At 71.3% G+C, this 20,099-nt stretch overlaps 1 protein-coding gene across 1 annotated transcript; it reads left to right on the top strand.

Annotated features, from left to right (window-relative positions):
- The first annotated feature begins 10,133 nt into the window (after positions 1 to 10,133).
- On the top strand, positions 10,134 to 19,887 carry TUFM (Tu translation elongation factor, mitochondrial). The gene is made up of 11 exons (XM_072849132.1): positions 10,134 to 10,236; positions 11,249 to 11,286; positions 11,368 to 11,506; positions 12,213 to 12,379; positions 15,500 to 15,604; positions 17,386 to 17,550; positions 18,435 to 18,567; positions 18,639 to 18,743; positions 18,818 to 18,969; positions 19,487 to 19,606; positions 19,691 to 19,887. Exons 1-11 carry the CDS (start codon positions 10,188 to 10,190, stop codon positions 19,862 to 19,864), a joined length of 1,347 nt encoding a protein of 448 aa, XP_072705233.1. The 5' UTR covers positions 10,134 to 10,187; the 3' UTR covers positions 19,865 to 19,887.
- The last annotated feature ends 212 nt before the right edge of the window (positions 19,888 to 20,099 follow it).

The raw sequence follows: 20,099 nt of genomic DNA, 5'->3' as shown, positions 1-20,099 counted from the left end.
CTCCTGCTGTCCCCCTCCCCAAGTGCCACCCCCCAAATGTCCCCGTGTCCCCTCACCATCCTCAGGGCCCAGCCCCCGCGGCGGGCGGCAGCGCACAGCCCCTCCCCCGCCATCTCCTCGTAGGGCTGCGACCCTGGGGGAGGGGCAGTCAGTGACACCGGGGGGTGGGGGGAGGGGATGTCCCCGTGTCCCCATGTGTCGTCGTTCCCCCCCCCCCCCGCTCACCGGCCGAGCCCTCGCTGCGCCCATCCAGCCGCTCGCCCGCGCCCAGCAGCGCCCGCTGCAGCCCTGGGGGGAGGGGACAGTGGGGGGCGCGACATGGGGGCTGGGGACATTGGGGGGGTTGGGGACATTTGGGGGGTTGGGGACATTTGGGAGGGTGGGGACATGGGGGTTGGGGACATTGGGGGAGTGGGGACATTTGGGGGGTTGGGGACATTTGGGGGCACATTGGGGGTGGGGACATTTGGGAGGGTGGGGACATGGGGGGTTGGGGACATTTGGGGGGACATTGGGGGTTGGGGACATCGGGGGTGGGGACATTTAGGGGGGACATTGGGGGTGGGGACATTTGGGAGGGTGGGGACATGGGGGGTTGGGGACATTGGGGGAGTGGGGACATTTGGGGGGACATTGGGGGTGGGGACATTGGGGGGGTTGGGGACATCGGGGGTGGGGACAGTTGGGGACATGGGGGGGGAGGGCAGGGCCACTCACGCAGGCGGCTGCCGGGCGCCGGGTGGGCGTTGGCGTAGTGGGAGGCGGCTGTGGGGCAGGAAGGGGGTGAGGAGGGCCCGATCCTGCCCCACGGCTGCCCCCAAGTAGACGTAACCCCCCCCAAACCTGCCCCACAGGAGGGTATTTCCCCCTCCCCCCAAGTGGAGGTACCCCCCGCCCCCACGGGGTGTGCTGCCCCACAGCTGCCCCACAGCTGGGTCTTTCCCGCCCCCAAGTGTGGGGCCCCCGTACCTGCCCCCAGGGCTCCCCGGCCGCCTCCAGCTCGTTCTCGTAGCTCCCTGGGGGGGAGGAGGGGTCAGGCCGGGACCCCCAATTTTGGGGTGGGGGAGGGGCGGGGGGGCCGTTACCGACGGAGCTTCGGGGCCCGGGCGGCCTCGGGTCGTTCTCGTAACCCTCTGGGGGGGCAAGGGGGTCAGTGGGGCTCTGCCCCACACATTGCCCCCCACGCCGCTCCCCACATCCCCCATCACCCCCCAAGCCTCCCATCACCTCCCCCCGCCCCGCTGCCCCCCAGCCCCATGGCTCCTTGCCCCCAAGTAGCCCAGCGCCCCCAGCGCCCCCATCACCCCACATCTCCCGTCCCGCCCCCAGCTGCCCCCAACTCACCGCCGGGCCCCTCGGTCTCGCTGTCAGGGTGCTCGTAGCCTTCCTCCTCCTCCTCCTCCTCCTCCTCCTCCCGGGCTCCCGCTGGGGCCTGGCCCCACAGACCCCCTGGGGGTCCCGCCGTGGGGCTGCTCAGCTCGGGGGGCCTGGGGCAGGATGGGGTCCCAGGTGGGTGTGGGGCAGGACTGGGGGTGTGGGGCAGGATTGGGGAGGGGAGCAGGATTTTGGGGTTCCCAGGTGGGTGTGGGGCAGGATTTGGGGGTCCTACGTGGGTGTGGGGCAGGACTGGGGGGGGGGAGGGATCTGGGGGGTCCCAGGTCGGGGTGGGGCAGGATGGGGGGGTGGGGCAGGATTTGGGGTCCCAGATGGGTGTGGGGCAGGATGGGGGGTGTGGGGCAGGACTGGTGGGGTCCCAGGTGGGTGTGGGGCAGGATTGGGGGGGTTTGGGGGTCCCAGGTCGGTGTGGGGCAGGATGGGGGGTGGGGCAGGATTTGGGGTCCCAGATGGGTGTGGGGCAGGATGGGGGGTGTGGGGCAGGACTGGTGGGGTCCCAGGTGGGTGTGGGGCAGGATTTGGGGTCCTATGTGGGTGTGGGGCAGGATTGGGGGGTTTGGGGGTCCCAGGTCGGTGTGGGGCAGGATGGGAGGTGTGGGGCAGGATTTGGGGGTCCCAGATGGGTGTGGGGCAGGATGGGGGCTGTGGGGCAGGACTGGTGGGGTCCCAGGTGGGTGTGGGGCAGGATTTGGGGGGTTTGGGGGTCCCAGGTCGGTGTGGGGCAGGATGGGAGGTGTGGGGCAGGATTTGGGGGTCACTCACGGGGGGCAGCCGTGGGGCAGAGCACGTTCCCGTAGGGGCTGTGGGGGCCGGGGGGCGTCACCCGGAAGAACCTCGGGGACAGGGGGGTGGGCACCGGGGCGGGGCTGCCCCACAGGTACCCCCAGCCCTGCCCCACAGGTACCCCTGCCCCATAGGTACCGATATATCTGCCCCATAGATACCCGCCCCACCCTCTAGATAACCCATCCCTGCCCTATAGCCACCCCTGCCCCATAGATACCCACATATCTGCCCCATAGATAACTTTTCCCCATAGCTAACCCATCGCTGCCCCATAGGCACCCCTGCCCCATAGCTACCCGCCCCACCCCATAGATATCCCCGCCCCATAGATACCCCATCCTTGCACCATAGGCACCCCCACCCTATAGCTGACCCCACCCCATAGATACCCCATCCCTGCCCCATAGCCGCCCCCCATAGGTACCCATATATCTGCCCCATAGATACTCCCTCACCCCATAGATAACCTCACCCCATAGATACCCCTCCCCACATGGACCCCCACCCCATACATAACCCCACCCCATAGGTACCCCATCCCTGCCCCACAGCCACCCCTGCCCCATAGCCCCCCCCCCTGCCCCACACATTCCCCCCACCTCTGGGCCGACTCCCGCAGCCGTCTCCGTCGCTTGCGGCCCTGCAGGGCTGGGGGGGGGGAGGGGCTGGGGGGCCATGGCCGGGGGGGGCTGTGCCCCACATCCCTGCACACCCCCCACATCCCCCCACAGCCCCCCACACCCCCCCCACATCCCCAGGCTGTGGGTCCCGCCCCCAGTGCCCCCATGTGTGGGTCCCCGCCGCCATAGGTCCCCCCCGGGCCTCCCCCTGAGTTGGGTCCCCCTGTGCCCCCATGTGTGGGTCCGCCCCCACCCCCGCCCCCAGGTCCCCCCCCGCTGACCTCGGTGGCGGTGGCAGAGCCCCACCAGCACGGCCCCCCAGCGCCACGTAGGCCACGGCCATGGCCCCCACCGGGCCCCCCAGCCCCACGGCGCCGGCCACACACCTGGGGACAGGGACAGCCCCGGCGTCACCCCACGGCGACACCCCCAGCCCCCCACGGCCGACCCCGTCCAGCCCCTGCCCCCCATCAGTCCCTCTGGCCCCCTCCGTCCCCCCAGTGTCCCCCCCAATGTCCCCACTGTCCCCCCCCACCCCCAATGTCCCCCAATATCCCCCATCCCCCCACTGTCCCCCCAATGTCCCCAGTGCCCCCATCCCCCACTGTCCCCCGAAATGCCCCCCCACCCCCACTGTCCCCCCCATCCCCCAGTGTCCCCAATGTCCCCCGGCCCCCCACTGCCCCCCCATCCCCCACTGCCCCCCATCCTCCCATCCCCCCATCCCCCGATGTCCCCATCCCCCGCTGCCCCCGGCCCCCCGCTGTCCCCCACCCCCCAATGTCCCCACCCCCCAACGTCCCCGCCGTCCCCAATGTCCGCCCCTCCCCCACTGTCCCATCCCCCGGCCCCCGCCCTCCCCCACTGTCCCATCCCCCCGGCCCCCCGCACCTCCCGGGGGCCGCACCCCCAGCTCCGCCTCGCCGGGCCGGCTCCCGTTGCCCCCCCCGGCCCCGGGGGGCCCCCCGGGGGTCCCCCGTTGCCGTCGCCCCTCCCCCGGCAGCGGCTGGAGGGACCCCGGACCCCGCGGGGAGGGGCGGCCTGCCGGGCGGCAGCGGACGGGGGGCGGGGCCAGGGGCAGCCTGGGGGAGGGGCGGTTGGGGGCCGGGCACCCGGAGGCCCCAGCCCCCACAGAGCCCTACAGAGCCTATAGGCCCTATAGAGCCCTACAGACCCCTATAGCCCCCACAGCCCCCCAGACCCCTATAGACACTTATAGACCCTATAGCACTCTACAGACCCCTATAGAACCCCTAGAGCCCTATAGAGCCCTATAGCCCCCAGCCCCTACAGAGCCCTATAGACCCCATAGACTCCCACAGAGCGCTATAGAGCCCTACAGAGCCCTATAGCCCCCATAAGCCCCCCAAGCCCTATAGAGCCCATAGACCCCCATAGAGCCCTATAGCCCCCCAGCCCCCCAGAGGTCTCTAGAGCCCTACAGACCCCCATAGACCCCCACAGAGCCCTATAGATTCCATAGAGCCTATAGACCCCCATAGAACCCTATAGAGCTCGTAGAGCCCTACAGAGTCCTATAGACCCCCTAAATCCCCCAGCTGCCCCATAGAGCCCTATAGACCCCTATAGACCCCCATAGAGCCCTATAGAGCCCATAGACTCCCATAGAGCCCTATAGAGCCCTATAGACTCCTATAGACCCCCATAGAGCCCTATAGAGCCCACAGACTCCCATAGAGCCCTATAGCCACCCCCAGCCCCCCGAGCCCTATAGAGCCCTATAGAGCCCCATAGATCCCCACCGCCCCCATAGAGCCCCATAGCCCCTATAGCACCCCCATAGCCCCCGCAGGAGCTGGGCCGTGCCGCTGTGGGGCAGCCCCAGTACAGCCCAGTGCCCCCAGTATGGACCAACACCCCCGGAATGGCCCAGGGCCCCCCAATGCCCCCACCCCCAGTATCCCCAGTGCCTCCCAGTGCTCCCAGTATGTGGGGACACGGGGAGGGACCAGGAGAGATGGGGGGCCCATGGGGGAGCCATGGGGGAGCCATGGGGAGATGGGGGGGACCAGGGGACCCATGGGGAGATGGGGGACCCATGGGGGAGCCATGGGGAGATGGGGGACCGAGGGACCCATGGGGAGATGGGGGACCATGGAGGAACCATGGGGAGATGGGGGACCAGGGGAGATGGGGGACCAGGGGACCCATGGGGAGATGGGGGACCCATGGGGGAGCCATGGGGAGCCATGGGGAGATGGGGGGACCCATGGGGAGATGGGGGACCAGGGGGACCCATGGGGAGATGGGGGACCCATGGGGGAGCCATGGGGAGATGGGGGGACCAGGGGGAACCAGGGGAGATGGAGGAACCATGGGGAGATGGGGGGGACCAGGGGGACCCATGGGGAGATGGGGGACCCATGGGGGAGCCATGGGGGAGCCATGGGGAGATGGGGGGACCAGGGAGATGGGGGGACCAGGGGGACCCATGGGGAGATGGGGGCCCATGGGGGAGCCATGGGGAGATGGGGGGACCAGGGGGACCCATGGGGGACCCATGGAGGGAGCAGGGCCGCGGGGTGGGGCGGGGCGGGGCAGGGCGGGGCGGGCGGGCGCGTCCCCCCTCACCCTCGGGGCGGGTCCTGGCGGTGACGTGGGGGGCGGGGCAGGTCTCCAGCGCCGGCGGCCGGCGGGGCCGGGCCAGGGCCCTCGGCTGGGGGATCAGTGGGGGGACAGGGCTGAGCCCAACCCCGCCCAGGGCCCCGTGGCCACCAGCCCCGTGGCCACCAACCCCCGTGGCCACCACCCCCAATGGCCACCAACCCCGTGGCCACCAACCCCTGTGGCCACCAACCCCTGTGGCCACCACCCCCAATGGCCACCAACCCCGTGGACACCAACCCCTGTGGCCACCAACTCCCATGGCCACCAACCCCCATGGCCACCAGCCCCGTGGCCACCAACCCCCATGGCCACCAACCTCCCCATGGCCACCAGCCCAATGGCCACCAGCCCCGTGGCCACCAACCCCCGTGGCCACCACCCCAATGGCCACCAACCCCTGTGGCCACCACCCCAATGGCCACCAACCCCAGTGGCCACCAACCTCCGCATGGCCACCAGCCCCATGGCCACCAACCCCCATGGCCACTAGCCCCGTGGCCACCAACCCCGTGGCCACCACCCCCAATGGCCACCAACCCCCGTGGCCACCACCCCCAATGGCCACCAACCCCAGTGGCCACCAACCTCCGCATGGCCACCAGCCCCATGGCCACCAACCCCATGGCCACTAGCCCCGTGGCCACCAACCCCATGGCCACCAACCTCCCCATGGCCACCAGCCCCATTGCCACCAGCCCCATGGCCACCAACCTCCCCATGGCCACCAGCCCCATGGCCACCAACCCCTGTGGCCACGACCCCCAATGGCCACCAACTCCCATGGCCACCAACCCCATGGCCACCAGCCCCGTGGCCACCAACCCCATGGCCACCAACCTCCCCATGGCCACCAGCCCAATGGCCACCAACCCCTGTGGCCACCAACCCCGTGGCCACCACCCCCAATGGCCACCAACCCCCGTGGCCACCAACCCCTGTGGCCACCACCCCCAATGGCCACCAACCCCCGTGGCCACCAACCCCTGTGGCCACCACCCCCAATGGCCACCAACCCCCATGGCCACCAACCTCCCCATGGCCACCAGCCCCATGGCCACCAGCCCCAGTGGCCACCAACCTCCCCATGGCCACCAGTCCCATGGCCACCAACCCCCATGGCCACTAGCCCCATGGCCACCAACCCCCATGGCCACCAACCTCCCCATGGCCACCAGCCCCATTGCCACCAGCCCCATGGCCACCAACCTCCCCATGGCCACCAGCCCCATGGCCACCAACCCCTGTGGCCACGACCCCCAATGGCCACCAACTCCCATGGCCACCAACCCCATGGCCACCAGCCCCGTGGCCACCAACCCCCATGGCCACCAACCTCCCCATGGCCACCAGCCCAATGGCCACCAACCCCCGTGGCCACCAACCCCTGTGGCCACCACCCCCAATGGCCACCAACCCCCGTGGCCACCAACCCCTGTGGCCACCACCCCCAATGGCCACCAACCCCGTGGCCACCAACCCCTGTGGCCACCACCCCCCATGGCCACCCACCCCCGTGGCCACCCACCTCCCCATGGCCACCAGCCCCATGGCCACCAGCCCCAGTGGCCACCAACCTCCCCATGGCCACCAGCCCCATGGCCACCAACCCCCATGGCCACTAGCCCTGTGGCCACCAACCCCCATGGCCACCAACCTCCCCATGGCCACCAGCCCCATGGCCACCAACCTCCCCATGGCCACCAGCCCTATGGCCACCAACCCCTGTGGCCACGACCCCCAATGGCCACCAACTCCCATGGCCACCAACCCCCATGGCCACCAGCCCCGTGGCCACCAACCCCCATGGCCACCAACCTCCCCATGGCCACCAGCCCAATGGCCACCAACCCACGTGGCCACCAACCCCCGTGGCCACCACCCCCAAAGGCCACCAACCCCTGTGGCCACCACCCCCAATGGCCACCAACCCCAGTGGCCACCAACCTCCGCATGGCCACCAGCCCCATGGCCACCAACCCCCATGGCCACTAGCCCCGTGGCCACCAACCCCATGGCCACCAACCTCCCCATGGCCACCAGCCCCATTGCCACCAGCCCCATGGCCACCAACCTCCCCATGGCCACCAGCCCCATGGCCACCAACCCCTGTGGCCACGACCCCCAATGGCCACCAACTCCCATGGCCACCAACCCCCATGGCCACCAGCCCCGTGGCCACCAACCCCTCATGGCCACCAACCTCCCCATGGCCACCAGCCCAATGGCCACCAACCCCGTGGCCACCAACCCCTGTGGCCACCACCCCCAATGGCCACCAACCCCGTGGCCACCAACCCCCATGGCCACCAGCCCCATGGCCACCAACCCCCATGGCCACCAACCTCCCCATGGCCATGAACACCCATGGCCACCAATTTCCCCGTGGCCACCAACCCTGATGGCCACCCCTCCCCCCACCATGGCCACCACCCCTGAGTCCCCATCCCTATGGCCCCAACCCTGTGGCCACCATCTTGATGGCCACCAGCCCCCACGTCCCCCACCCCACATCCACCATCCCGGTGGCCACCACCAGCCCCACGGCCACCACCAGCCCCACGGCCACCAGCCCCCATGTCCCCCACCCCACGTCCCCCATCCTGGTGGCCACCACCACCAGCCCCACATCCCCCATCCTGGTGGCCACCGCCAGCCCCACGGCCACCAGCCCCCACGTCCTCCACCCCACATCCACCATCCTGGTGGCCACCACCAGCCCTATGGCCACCAGCCCCACGTCCCCCACCCCACATCCACCATCCTGGTGGCCACCACCACCAGCCTCACGGCCACCACCAGCCGGAGGTCCCCCATCCTGGTGGCCACCACCAGCCCTATGGCCACCAGCCCCACGTCCCCCACCCCATGTCCCCCATCCTGGTGGCCACCACCACCAGCCCCACGTCCCCATCCTGGTGGCCACTGCCAGCCCCACGGCCACCAGCCCCCACGGCCACCAGCCCCACGTCCCCATCCTGGTGGCCACCACCACCAGCCTCACGGCCACCACCAGCCCCACGTCCCCCATCCTGGTGGCCACCGCCAGCCCCACGGCCACCACCCCCCGGCCGCCGCCGGCCCCTGCCCCCTCACCGCTGGCCGTCGCCCCCGCGCGTCCCTGGGGTCCCCCCCCGGCCCCCGCCAGCGCCAGGGCCAGCAGCAGGGCCCGCGTGGCCGCCATCTTCCCCGCGCGCCGGCCCCGCCGCCGCGACGTCGCCTCGGGGTCCCCGACCGTGACGGGGCGGGGGAGGAGCGGGGGCCCCCCGCCCCACCGTCAGCCCCCCAAAAGGGGAGGGGGGGGAGGGGGGAGGGGAACACCCCCCACCCCCCACCGGGTGCCCCCACCCACGGGGACCCTCCTCCTCCCTCCCCCAAAGTTCTTCTTCCCTCCCCACCCCAGGGTCCCCGGGGAGCCGGGGCGGTTGTGTGGGGGCGGGGCAGGCTTCCGGGGGGAATTTGGGGGGATGGGGGGAAGGGGATGGGGGCTCTGGGGGGTTGGGGGGGCTTTGGGGGATGGGGGATTTGGGGGGTGGGGGGGCCTGGGGGTGTTGGGGGGCCGGGGGCTGGGGCATTTGGGGGGTGGAGGGGGCTTGGAGGGTGTTGGGGGGCTCTGGGGGATGGGGGAATCTGGGGGGATGGGGGGCTCTGGGGGGGAGGAGGGCTCTGGGGGGATGGATGGGGGCATCTGGGGGTCATAAGGGTGATGGGGGATCTGGGGGTGGGGGCGCCTGGGGGTGTTGGGGGATGGGGGGCCATAAGGGTGATGGGGGCATTTGGGGGATGGGGGAATTTGGGGGCTGTGGGGGGAAGGGTGATGGGGGAACTTGGGGCGGGGGCTCTGGGGGACGGGGGCATTTGGGGGATGGGGGCTCTGGGGGTGTTGGGGACTCTGGGGCCATACGGGTGATGGGGGTGCGGGGGGTGCGGCATTTGGGGGGCTGGGGGGCTGGGGGGTTTGGGGGCTGCCGGAGCCACGGGGCGATGGGGGGGGTTTTGGGGGCACTGGGACCTCGGGGGGCATTGGGGCAACAAGGGGTACGAGCCCGCTTCGGGCTTTTCCGGGCGCTCCGAGCGGCTTCGGGTGTTTCCGCCTCCCGCCGAGCGGCTTCGGCGGGAGCCGGAAACACCCGAAGCCGCTTCCGTCACGCTCCCTCGGGCCTCCCGCTCGGCTCCGCTCGGCTCTTCCCGGCCCCGCTCGGCTCCTTCCGCCCGGCCGAACCCGGAAGTGGAGCCTGGAGCGGAGGGGACGGAGGCTGCGCCCACCTTGGGGGGCCCCGGGGGGGTCCTGGGGGGCTCTGGGGTCTTGGGGGCTCCGGGGCTGTGGGGATCGGGGTCATCCCCAGTCTGGCGTGCCCCAATTGAGGGTTCCCCCGCTCCCCGGCCTTTAATAAAAGCGTCTCGTGTCCGTCTGTCGTCCCTCCCCGTGTCCGTCTGTCCCCCGTCCCCCGTCCCCCCGCTCCGGTGGTCGGGGCGCCGCCCCCCCCGCAGCGCAACGGTCCTCCAAGGCTACAGAGTCAGACCTCCGTGCGCGGGCAGAGCGGCCCAGGGAGGTTTCAGCGGTCCTCCAGCAGCATAGAGACTTGGCGGGGTGGATGGGGCAGAGCGGCGCGGAGGGGGGGGTCACCATAGAGCGGCGCTCTGCGTCGGGAGGGGAAGCGACTGCCTAGAGTGTCACCACCCCCCCAGCATTTCCGGTGCCGGCCGGAAGCGGGGAGGCTGAGGCGACTTCCGGCGGCGCGGGCGGGGAAGGAGGCCGCCATGGCGCTGCCCGCTGCGCTGCTCCGCGGGGCGCGGGGCCCGGCCGCCGGTGCGGGACGGGCGGGGGAGACCGCGACGGGGCCGGGGGAGGGGGCTCGGACGGGGCCGGGGAGGGTGGGGGTGGGGGAGGGCGGTGGGAGGTGAAGGTCACGGGGCACGTGGGGGTGGAGGGAGCCCCGGGCCCTCACAGCCCCCCCGGGACCCCCCAACCCCTCGGGGCCCCCCCAGGGCCCCCTTCCCCCAGGGCCCCCTCAGCGCCCCCAGGGACCCCGGGACCCCTTAGGGCCCCCCTTCCACTTATCCCCCCGCCCCTTTAGGGCCCCCACCCCTCTTTGGGACCCCCAGACCCCCTTAGGCCCCACCCCCCGGGTCCCCCACCCCCTCTTGGGGACCCCCATCCCCCAGAGACCCCAAGGCCCCCAACCGCCCCCATGAGACCCCCAACCCCCTCTTGGGGTCCCCCCACCCCTCTTTGGGGACCCCCCCCTTTGGGGACCCCCCAGACCCCCCTAGGCCCCCCACCCCCTTAGGGTCCCCCCTCTCTTCTTGGGGACCCCCAACCCCCTACAGACCCCCAGCTGCCCCCCTTAAGGGTCCCCCACCCCCTTTGGGGACCCCACCCCCTTAGAGACCCCTTGGCGCCCCCACCCTTCTTGGGGACCCCTAGGCCCCCAAACCCCCTTAGGGCCCCCACCCCCTTGGGGCCCCTAGAGACCCCAGCCCCCCTTCTTGGGGACCCCCTTAGGGCCCCCCAACCCCCCATGAGACCCCAAACCCCCCTTAGCACCCCCAGCCCTTCTCGGGGACCACCAGACGACCCCTGGAGACCCTCAGACCCCCCCTAGGCCTCCCCCCCCACTTCCTGCCCCCCTTGGGGACCCCCACGCCCTTCCTGGGGACCCCAAACCCCCTTAGAGCCCCTCCCACCCCCCTTGGGGACCCCAGCCCCCCTTGGGGCTTCCCCCCACTTTGGCCCCCACCCCACCCCCCAAAGGACCCCGCTGTCCTGCGGGGGGTCCCACACCTGACCGCCCCTCCCCCGCTCTCCCCTCCCCCCCCAGCTCTCCGCCGCCGCCTCCCTCTGGGCGCCCTCAGCACGGTGAGTGGGGGAGGGGGGGGGTGGTGTTTCGGGGTGCCCTCTCCCCTCCCCCACCCCCTCACGCCCGTCCCCCTCCCCCAGGGCCCCCCCCTCCCCCCGCGGCGGGCGCCGGCGGCCGAGGCCAAGCGCGGCTTCGTGAGGGACAAACCCCCCGTCAACGTGGGCACCATCGGCCATGTCGACCACGGGAAGACCACGCTGACGGCCGCCATCACCAAGAGTGAGGGGGGCCGGGGGGAGGGGCCGTAAGGGGGGGGGGGGGGGTCGAAAGGGAGGGGGAGGGGCCCTAAGGAGAGGGGGAGGGACCCAAAGGGAAGGGAAAGGGGCCCTAAGGGGAGGGAAGGGGCTCTAAGGGGAGGGGAGGGGCTCTAAGGGGAGGGGAGGGGCCCTAAGGGAGGGGGAGGGGTCTGAAAGGAGGGGGAGGGGCCCAAAGGGGAGGGGAGGGGCCTTAAGGGAGGATGGGGGCCCTAAGGAGAGGGGAGGGACCCAAAGGGAAAGGAAAGGGGCCCAAAGGGAGGGGAGGGGCCCTAAGGAGAGGGAGAGGGGCCCTAAAGGGGAGGGGCCCAAAGGGGAGGGTCTTAAGAGAGGGGAGGGATCCTAAGGGAAGGGGAGGGGCCCTAAGGGGGAGGAGGGGCCCAAAGGGAAGGGAAAGGGGTGCTAAGGGGAGGAGGGGCCCTAAGGGGAGGGGAGGGCCCTAAGGGGAGGGGGAGGGGAGGAGGTGGTGGGGAGGGCAGAACATGGCGGGGGGCATGAAATGGAGAAGGGGGGCACAAAATGGCGGAGGGGGAGGGAGTGGGGGACCCCTTAAAAGTGGTAAATGGCGGGGGGACCCCAAAAATTGGGGGGATGGGGCTCAAAGTGGGGGGGACCCCCCCGAAACGGCGGAGGGGGGGCGCGGGGGTGACCCCCCCCTCCCCCTCCCCCAGTCCTGGCGGCGGCGGGGGGGGCGCGGTTCCGGCGCTACGAGGAGATCGACAGCGCCCCCGAGGAGCGGGCGCGGGGCATCACCATCAGCGCCGCCCACGTGGAGTACAGCACGGCGCGGCGGCACCACGGGCACACCGACTGCCCCGGGCACGCCGACCACGTCAAGGTGCCCCCCCCCGCCCCCAGCCGGCCCGACCCCCCGAACCGGCCTGACCCCCGAACTGCCCCTGAACCCCCCAACCGGGCCTGACCCCCCACCGGGCCTGACCCCCCGAACCAGGCCTGACCCCCCAACCGGGCCTGACCTCCCCAAACCAGGCCTGAGCCCCCAAACTGCCCCTGAACCCCCCAACCGGGCCTGAACCCCCCCACCGGGCCTGACCCCCCGAACTGGCCCTGACCCCCCAAACCACCCCTGACCCCCGAACCAGCCTGACCCCCCAAACCACCCCTGAACCCCTGAACTGGGCCTGACCCCCAAACTGCCCCTGACCCCCGAACCAGCCCTGACCCCCCACCGGGCCTGACCCCCAACCGGGCCTGACCCCCAAACCACCCCTGAACCCCAAACTGCCCCGACCCCCCGAACCAGGCCTGACCTCCCCCCAAACCGGCCCCGACCCCCAACCGCCCCTGACCCCCAAACCACCCCTGACCCCCCGAACTGGGCCCGACCCCCCCGAACCGGCCTGACCCCCAAACCACCCCTGAACCCCTGAACCGGGCCTGACCCCCCAAACCAGGCCTGAGCCCCCAAACTGCCCCTGACCCCCCAACCGGGCCTGACCCCCCCAACCAGGCCTGATCCCCCGAACCACCCCTGAACCCCTGAACCAGGCCTGACCCCCCACCGGGCCTGACCCCCCGAACCAGGCCTGACACCCCAAACTGCCCCTGACCCCCCGAACCGGCCCTGACCCCCCAAACTGCCCCTGACCCCCCGAACCGGCCTGACTCCCCTGAACCACCCCTGAACCCCTGAACCGGGCCTGACCCCCACCGGGCCTGACCCCCCAAACCAGGCCTGAGCCCCCAAACTGCCCCTGAACCCCCCAACCGGGCCTGAACCCCCCACCGGGCCTGACCCCCAAACCACCCCTGACCCCTGAACCGGCCCTGACCCCCAAACCACCCCGAACCCCCGAACCGGCCCTGACCCCCAACCGGGCCTGACCCCCAAACCACCCCTGAACCCCTGAACCGGGCCTGACCCCCCGAACCACCCCTGACCCCCGAACCACCCCATACCCCCCCAAGCGGGCCTGACCCCCCGAACTGGGCCTGACCCCCAAACCGGCCCCGACCCCCAACCGCCCCTGACCCCCAAACCACCCCTGACCCCCGAACTGGGCCCGACCCCCAAACCGGGCCTGACCCCCAAACCGGGCCTGACCCCGAACCAGCCCTGACCCCCCAAACCGCCCCGCCCCCAAACCAGCCCCGAACCCCCAGCACCCAGAACCCCCAAACCCCCTCGAACCCCCCCCAAAACCCCCAGAACCACCCCAGAACCCCCAAACCCCCCAGAACCCCCCAACCCCCTGAACCCCCAGCACCCCAAAACCTCCCTGCACCCCCAAAACCCCCAAACTCCTCAAACCCCCAGAACCCCCACCCCCCGAACCCCCCCAAAAACCCCCAAACTCCCTTGAAGCCCCCAACCCCCCAAGCCCCCTGAACCCCCAGCACCCCAAAACCTTCCTGCACCCCCCAGAGCCCCCCAAACCCCCAAACTTATCAAAGCCCCTAAACCCCCCAGAACCCCCAGAAGCCCCCAAAACCCCCAACCCCCCAAACCCCCTGAACCCCCCAAACTCCTCGAACCCCCAAAACCCCCCCGAAGCCCCCCGGCCCCCCGCACCCCAAAACCCCCTGAACCCCCAGCAGCCCAAAACCTCCCTGGACCCCCAACCCCCCCAAAGACCCTCGAGCCCCCAAAACCCCCCAGAACCTCCCCGAACCCCCCCAGAGCCCCCTGACCCCCCTGCACCCCAAACCCCCTGGAACCCCCCGAAACCCCCCACCCCCCCCAAAACCCCCTGCACCCCAAAACCCCCCAGGACCCCCAAAAACCCCCAGAACCCCCTGAAACCCCCAACCCCCCACACCCCCCAAAACCCCCGCCCCCCAGCACCCGAGCACCCCAAAACCCCCCGCACCCCCCGGCCCCCCCAGCAGCACCCTGAAACCCCAAAATCCCCCAAAACCCCCTCAAACCCCCCCCCACCCCCCAGAACCCCCAAACCTCCCCACACCCCAAAACCCCCCACCCCCAGGCCTCTGCTCCCCCTAAAGTTTATGGGGTCCCCCCCACCCCCCGGGGTCCTGGCTCGCCCCGGGGGGTCCCCGTTATTGGGGTCTCCCCCAGCCCCCCTTTGGTTTTGGGGTCCCCAAAACCCCCCAGAGCCCCCCATATTATTGGGGATCCCCCCATCTCATGCCCCCCCATAGAGCCCCCTTGCTTTTGGGGTCCCTCTGCAGCCCCCCATATCGTTGGGGTCCCCCCCCATGCCATGGGGTCCCCCAGAGCCCCCCTTGCTTTTGGGGCCCACCCCGGGCCCTGACCCCCCATTTTTGGGGTCCCCACCCCCCATGGCATTGGGACCCCCCGTTTTGGGGTTCCCCCAGAGCCCCCTTGCTTTTGGGGCCCCTCCGGGCCCCTCCCGTGCCCTGACCCCCCATTTTGGGGTCCCCCACCCCCCATGGCATTGGGACCCCCACACCCCCGTTTTGGGGTCCCCCCACTCCCCATGCCATGGGGTCCCCCAGAGCCCCCCTTGCTTTTGGGGCCCCCACCCCCTGACCTGTTATTGGGTCCCCCATTTTTGGGGTCCCCACCCCCCATGGCATTGGGCCCCCCACCCCCCGGTTTTTGGGGTTCCCCAGAGCCCCCCTTGCTTTTGGGGTCCCCTCCGGGCCCCTCCCGTGCCCTGACCCCCCATTTTTGGGGTCCCCACCCCCATGGCATTGGGACCCCCCACACCCCCTATTTTTGGGGTCCCCCACCCCTCCTGTTATTGCCCCCCATTTTTGGGGTCCCACCCCCCCCATGGCATTGGGACCCCCACCCCCCCCGCTTTTGGGGTCCCCCACCCCCCCATGTCATGGGGTCCCCCCAGAGCCCCCCTTCCTTTTGGGGTCCCTCCGGGCCCCTCCCGTGCCCTGACCCCCCCATTTTGGGGTCCCCACCTCCCCATGGCATTGGGACCCCCACCCCCCCATTTTGGGGTCCCCCAGAGCCCCCTTGCTCTGGCCCCCCCCCGACCCCCTTTTCGGGGCCCCCCAGAACATGATCACGGGGACGGCGCCGCTGGACGGCTGCATCCTGGTGGTGGCGGCCACCGACGGGCAAATGCCCCAGACCCGCGAGCACCTGCTGCTGGCCAAGCAGGTGGGGCTGGGGCCGGGGGGCTGGGGCTGGGGCTGTGGGGCTGGGGCCGGCTGGGGCTGGGGGTGGGGGCCGTGGGGCTGGGAGCTGTGGGGCTGGGGCCGGGGGCTGGGGCTGTGGGGCTGGGAGCTGTGGGGCTGGGAGCCTGTGGGGCTGGGGCCGTGGGGCTGGGGCTGTGGGGCTGGGAGCTGTGGGGCTGGGAGCTGTGGGGCTGGGGCCGGGGGCTGGGAGCCGTGGGGCTGGGGCTGTGGGGCTGGGGCCAGGGGCTGGGGCGGGGGAGCTGTGGGGCTGGGAGCTGTGGGGTGGGAGCCGTGGGGCTGGGAGCTGTGGAGCTGGGGCCGGGGGGCTGGGAGCCGTGGGGCTGGGAGCTGTGGGACTGGGGCTGTGGAGCTGGGGCTGTGGGGCTGGGGAGCCATGGGGCTGGGAGCCATGGGGCTGGGAGCTGTGGGGCTGGGGCCGGGGGGCTGGGGCCGGGGGGCTGGGAGCTGTGGGGTGGGAGCCGTGGGGCTGGGAGGTGTGGGGCTGGGGCTGGGGGCTGGGGCTGTGGGGCTGGGGCCAGGGGCTGGGGCCGGGGGCTGGGAGCTGTGGGCTGGGAGCCGTGGGGCTGGGAGCTGTGGGGTGGGAGCCGTGGGGCTGAGAGGTGTGGGGCTGAGAGATGTGGGGCTGGGAGCCATGGGGCTGAGAGCTGTGGGACTGGGGCCGTGGGGCTGGGGGGCGGGGGATCTATGTGGCTGGGATCTATGTGGCTGGGAGCTGTGGGGGTGGGAGCCGTGGGGTGGGAGTCGTGGGGCTGAGAGGTGTGGGGCTGGGGCCGGGGGCTGGGAGCTGGGGCTTGAGGGGAGCTGTGGGGCTGGGAGCCATGGGGCTGAGAGCTGTGGGGTGGGGCTGTGGGGCTGGGGCTGTGGGGCGGGGGATCTATGGGGCTGGGGATCTATGCGGCTGGGAGCCATGGGGCTGGGAGCCATAGGACTGAGAGGTGTGGGGCTGGGGCTGTGGGGCTGGGAGCTGTGGGGCTTGAGGGGAGCCGTGGGGCTGGGAGCTGTGGGGCTTGAGGGGAGCCATGGGGCTGGGGCCATGGGGCTGGGAGCTGTGGGGCTGGGAGCTGTGGGGCTTGAGGAGAGCCGTGGGGTGGGAGCCATGGAGCTGAGAGCTGTGGGGCTGGGGCCGTGGGGCTGGGAGCTGTGGGGTGGAGGGGGATCTGGAGGGGGGGTTGGAGAAGCCATTTGTGGGGCTGAGGGAGCGTTTATGGGGTAGGGGGCATCTGTGGGGCTGGCAGGAATCTGGGGGCTGGGGGAGGGGCTGGAGGGGGATCTGGGGGGGGCTGGGGGCTGGAGGGGTTTGGAAGGGTGATCTGGTGGGTTGGGGGATCTATGGGTCTGCGAGGGATCCATGGGGCTGGGACGAACCTGTGGGGCTGGAGGAGGATCCATGGGGCTGGGGAGGGATGTGTGGGGCCGGAGAAGGGATCTGTGGGGTTGAAGAGAGAATCTGGGGGGCTGGGGACCTGGGGGGCATTTGTGGGGCTGGGGAGGGTTCTATGGGGCTGGGGAGGGATCCGTGGGGCTGGGAGGGTTCTGTGGGGCTGGGGAGGGACCTATGGGGCTGGGGAGGGATCCGTGGGGCTGGGGAGGGGACGCGTGGGGCAGCCCGGGCGGGGCGCCGACCTCGGCGCCTCGCCGCGAGGGGGAAGGTCGGGGCGCCGTGGGTCGGGCTGCGGGTGGGCGCCGTGGGTCGGGCTGCGGGTGGGCGCCGTGGGGCTGCCCCACAGCGTCCCTGCCCCCCAGGTGGGGGTGGAGCACGTGGTGGTGTACGTGAACAAGGCGGACGCCGTGGGGGACCCCGAGCTGCTGGCGCTGGTGGAGCTGGAGGTGCGGGAGCTGCTCAGCGAGTTCGGCTACGACGGCGAGCGCACCCCCGTCATCATCGGCTCCGCGCTCTGCGCCCTCCAGGTCCGCCCCATAGCCTGCCCCATAGCCGGCCCCATAGCCTGCCCCATAGCCGGCCCCATAGCCTGCGCCACGGCGGCCCCACGGGCGGGCTCTTTGTCCCTCTGTCGCGTGGGCGAGCCCTGGCGGCTGCCGCAACCTGCGCCACATCCTGTCCCGCTTCCTGCCCCCCGTCCTGCCCTATGGCTTGCCCCACAACCTGCGCTTTCCTGCCCCACACCTGCCTCTGTCTGCCCCGCCGCTTGTCCCCCGTTCTGCCCCTCTGCGTTCTCTGTTCCGCCCCACAACCTGCGGCGTGTCGTGCTCCTCCCTGCCCCACGTTCTGCCCCACAACTTGTCCGTCTCTGTCCCCTGTTCTGCCCCACAATGCGCCCCTCTGCATCCCCCGTTCCGCCCCACACCTTGTGTGTCTGTGCCCCCTATTCTGCCCCACAGTCTGCTACTCTGTGCCCCACGCTCTGCCCCACAACTTGTCCGTCTCTGTTCCCTGTTCTGCCCCACAGCTTGTTTTTCCTCATTCTCTACTCTGCCCCACAACCTGCCCCACTGTTCCCCTCTTCTGCCCCACTGTGCGCCATACTCTGCCCCACACTTTATGTGTCTCTGTTCTACGTTCTGCCCCACAGCTGGGCTCTCCTCACCCCCCATTCTGCCCCACAACCTGCCCCAGTGCCCCCCATTCTGCCCCACAAACTGCCCCATTACTCCCCCCATTCTGCCCCACACCCTGCCCTACTGCCCCCCGTTCTGCCCCCTAACCCGTCCCACTGCTGCATTTTCTGCATCACAACCCGCCCCACCTCTCCCCCCATTCTGCCCCACAACCCGCCCCACTGCTCTCCCTATTCTGCCCCATAACCTGCCCCACTGCGCTCTTCGCCCCCCAGGACCGTGACCCCGAGCTGGGGCTGAACTCGGTGCTGAAGCTGCTGGAGGCCGTCGACACCCACATCCCGCTGCCGCCCCGCGACCTCGAGAAGCCCTTCCTGCTGCCCGTCGAGTCCGTCCACTCCATCCCAGGTACCTCCCGCCCCACGGCCGCCCCACGGCCGCCCCACGGCCCCGCCCGACCGCCCCTCTGCCCCGCGCAGGCCGCGGCACCGTGGTGACGGGGACGCTGGAGCGCGGCACCATCCGCAAAGGCGACGAGTGCGAGTTCCTGGGCTACAACCGCCACCTGCGGACGGTGGTGACGGGTGAGTCTGCCCCACGGCGCTGCCCCACGGCGCTGCCCCATGGCGCTGACCCACATTTTCCCACCCCCCCCCAGGTATTGAAATGTTCCACAAGAGCCTGGAGCGGGCGGAGGCCGGGGACAACCTGGGAGCGCTGCTGCGGGGGCTGAAGCGGGAGGACGTGCGGCGGGGGATGGTGATGGGGAAGCCCGGCTCCCTGCAGGCGCATCAGAAGGTGGAGGCGCAGGTGGGTGCGCTGTGGGGCAGGCTGTGGGGCAGGCTGTGGGGTGGGCTGTGGGGCAGGCTGTGGGGCGGGGCAGGAGGATGCGTGGTAGAAGGTGGCGATGGGGGGCTGCGGGTGCAGGAGGAGGCGGAGGTGCTGTGGGGTAGAGGGGTGGGATGTGGGGCAGGCTGTGGGGCGGAGGGCGTGGGATGTGGGGCTGGGTACGGGAGGGCAGGGCAGCACTAAGACAAAGGGCGCGGAGGGGCAGGATGGGCGAGACTGGGTTGGGGGTTGTGGGGCAGAGTAAGAGCAAATGGGGGGCAGGGTGAGGGTGAGGTAGAGCGTGGGGCAGGCCGTGGGGCAGAAAAAGGGCAAGATATGGGGCAGGACTAGGGGATAAGATGAGGGGGGCCAGGCTGTGCGTGCAGAGGAGGAGGTTGTGGGGCAGAACAGAGCGCAGAATGGCGGCACGGAAGAGCGGGACAGCCCATGGGGCAGCCGTGGGGCAGCCCCAGCCCCACACGCCCCCTCTGCCCCCCAGGTGTACATCCTCAGCCCGCAGGAGGGCGGCCGGCACAAGCCCTTCGTGGCTCACTACATGCCCGTCATGTTCTCCCACACCTGGGACATCGCCTGCCGCGTCCTCCTGCCCCCCAACAAGGTAACAAAGGGGCGGCGGGGGGGGGGACACACACACGCGCGTGTCCCTGCCCCACGGCGCGCCCCACGCCTCCCTGCCCCACAGGAGCTGGTGATGCCGGGGGAGGACGCGACGCTGAGCCTCATCCTGCGGCAGCCGATGGTGCTGGAGCAGGGCCAGCGCTTCACCCTGCGCGACGGCTCCCGCACCATCGGCACCGGCGTCGTCACCCGCACGCTGGCGCTGGCACCCGAGGACGAGGCCATCAACTGGGGGTGACAGCGGTGACACCGCCACGGGGGGGGTGGCACGCGCTGGTCGGGTGACGAAGCGCACGCGGGGGGCGACAACCGCGCTCGCAGCCGGGCCAGCGCCGCGACGACCGCGGCGGGGGCGACGACCGCGGCGGGGGCGACGACCGCGGCGGGGGGGGGGTGACGACCGCGTCGAGGGGGTGACAACCGCGGCAGCGGGGGTGACAGCCGCACTGGGGGGGGGGGGTGACACCCCCGCT

The sequence above is a fragment of the Ciconia boyciana genome, chromosome 36, assembly GCF_034638445.1.
Source record: "Ciconia boyciana chromosome 36, ASM3463844v1, whole genome shotgun sequence".
In the NCBI taxonomy this organism is placed as follows: Eukaryota; Metazoa; Chordata; class Aves; order Ciconiiformes; family Ciconiidae; genus Ciconia; species Ciconia boyciana.
This window is presented reverse-complemented; position numbering and strand designations above follow the sequence as displayed.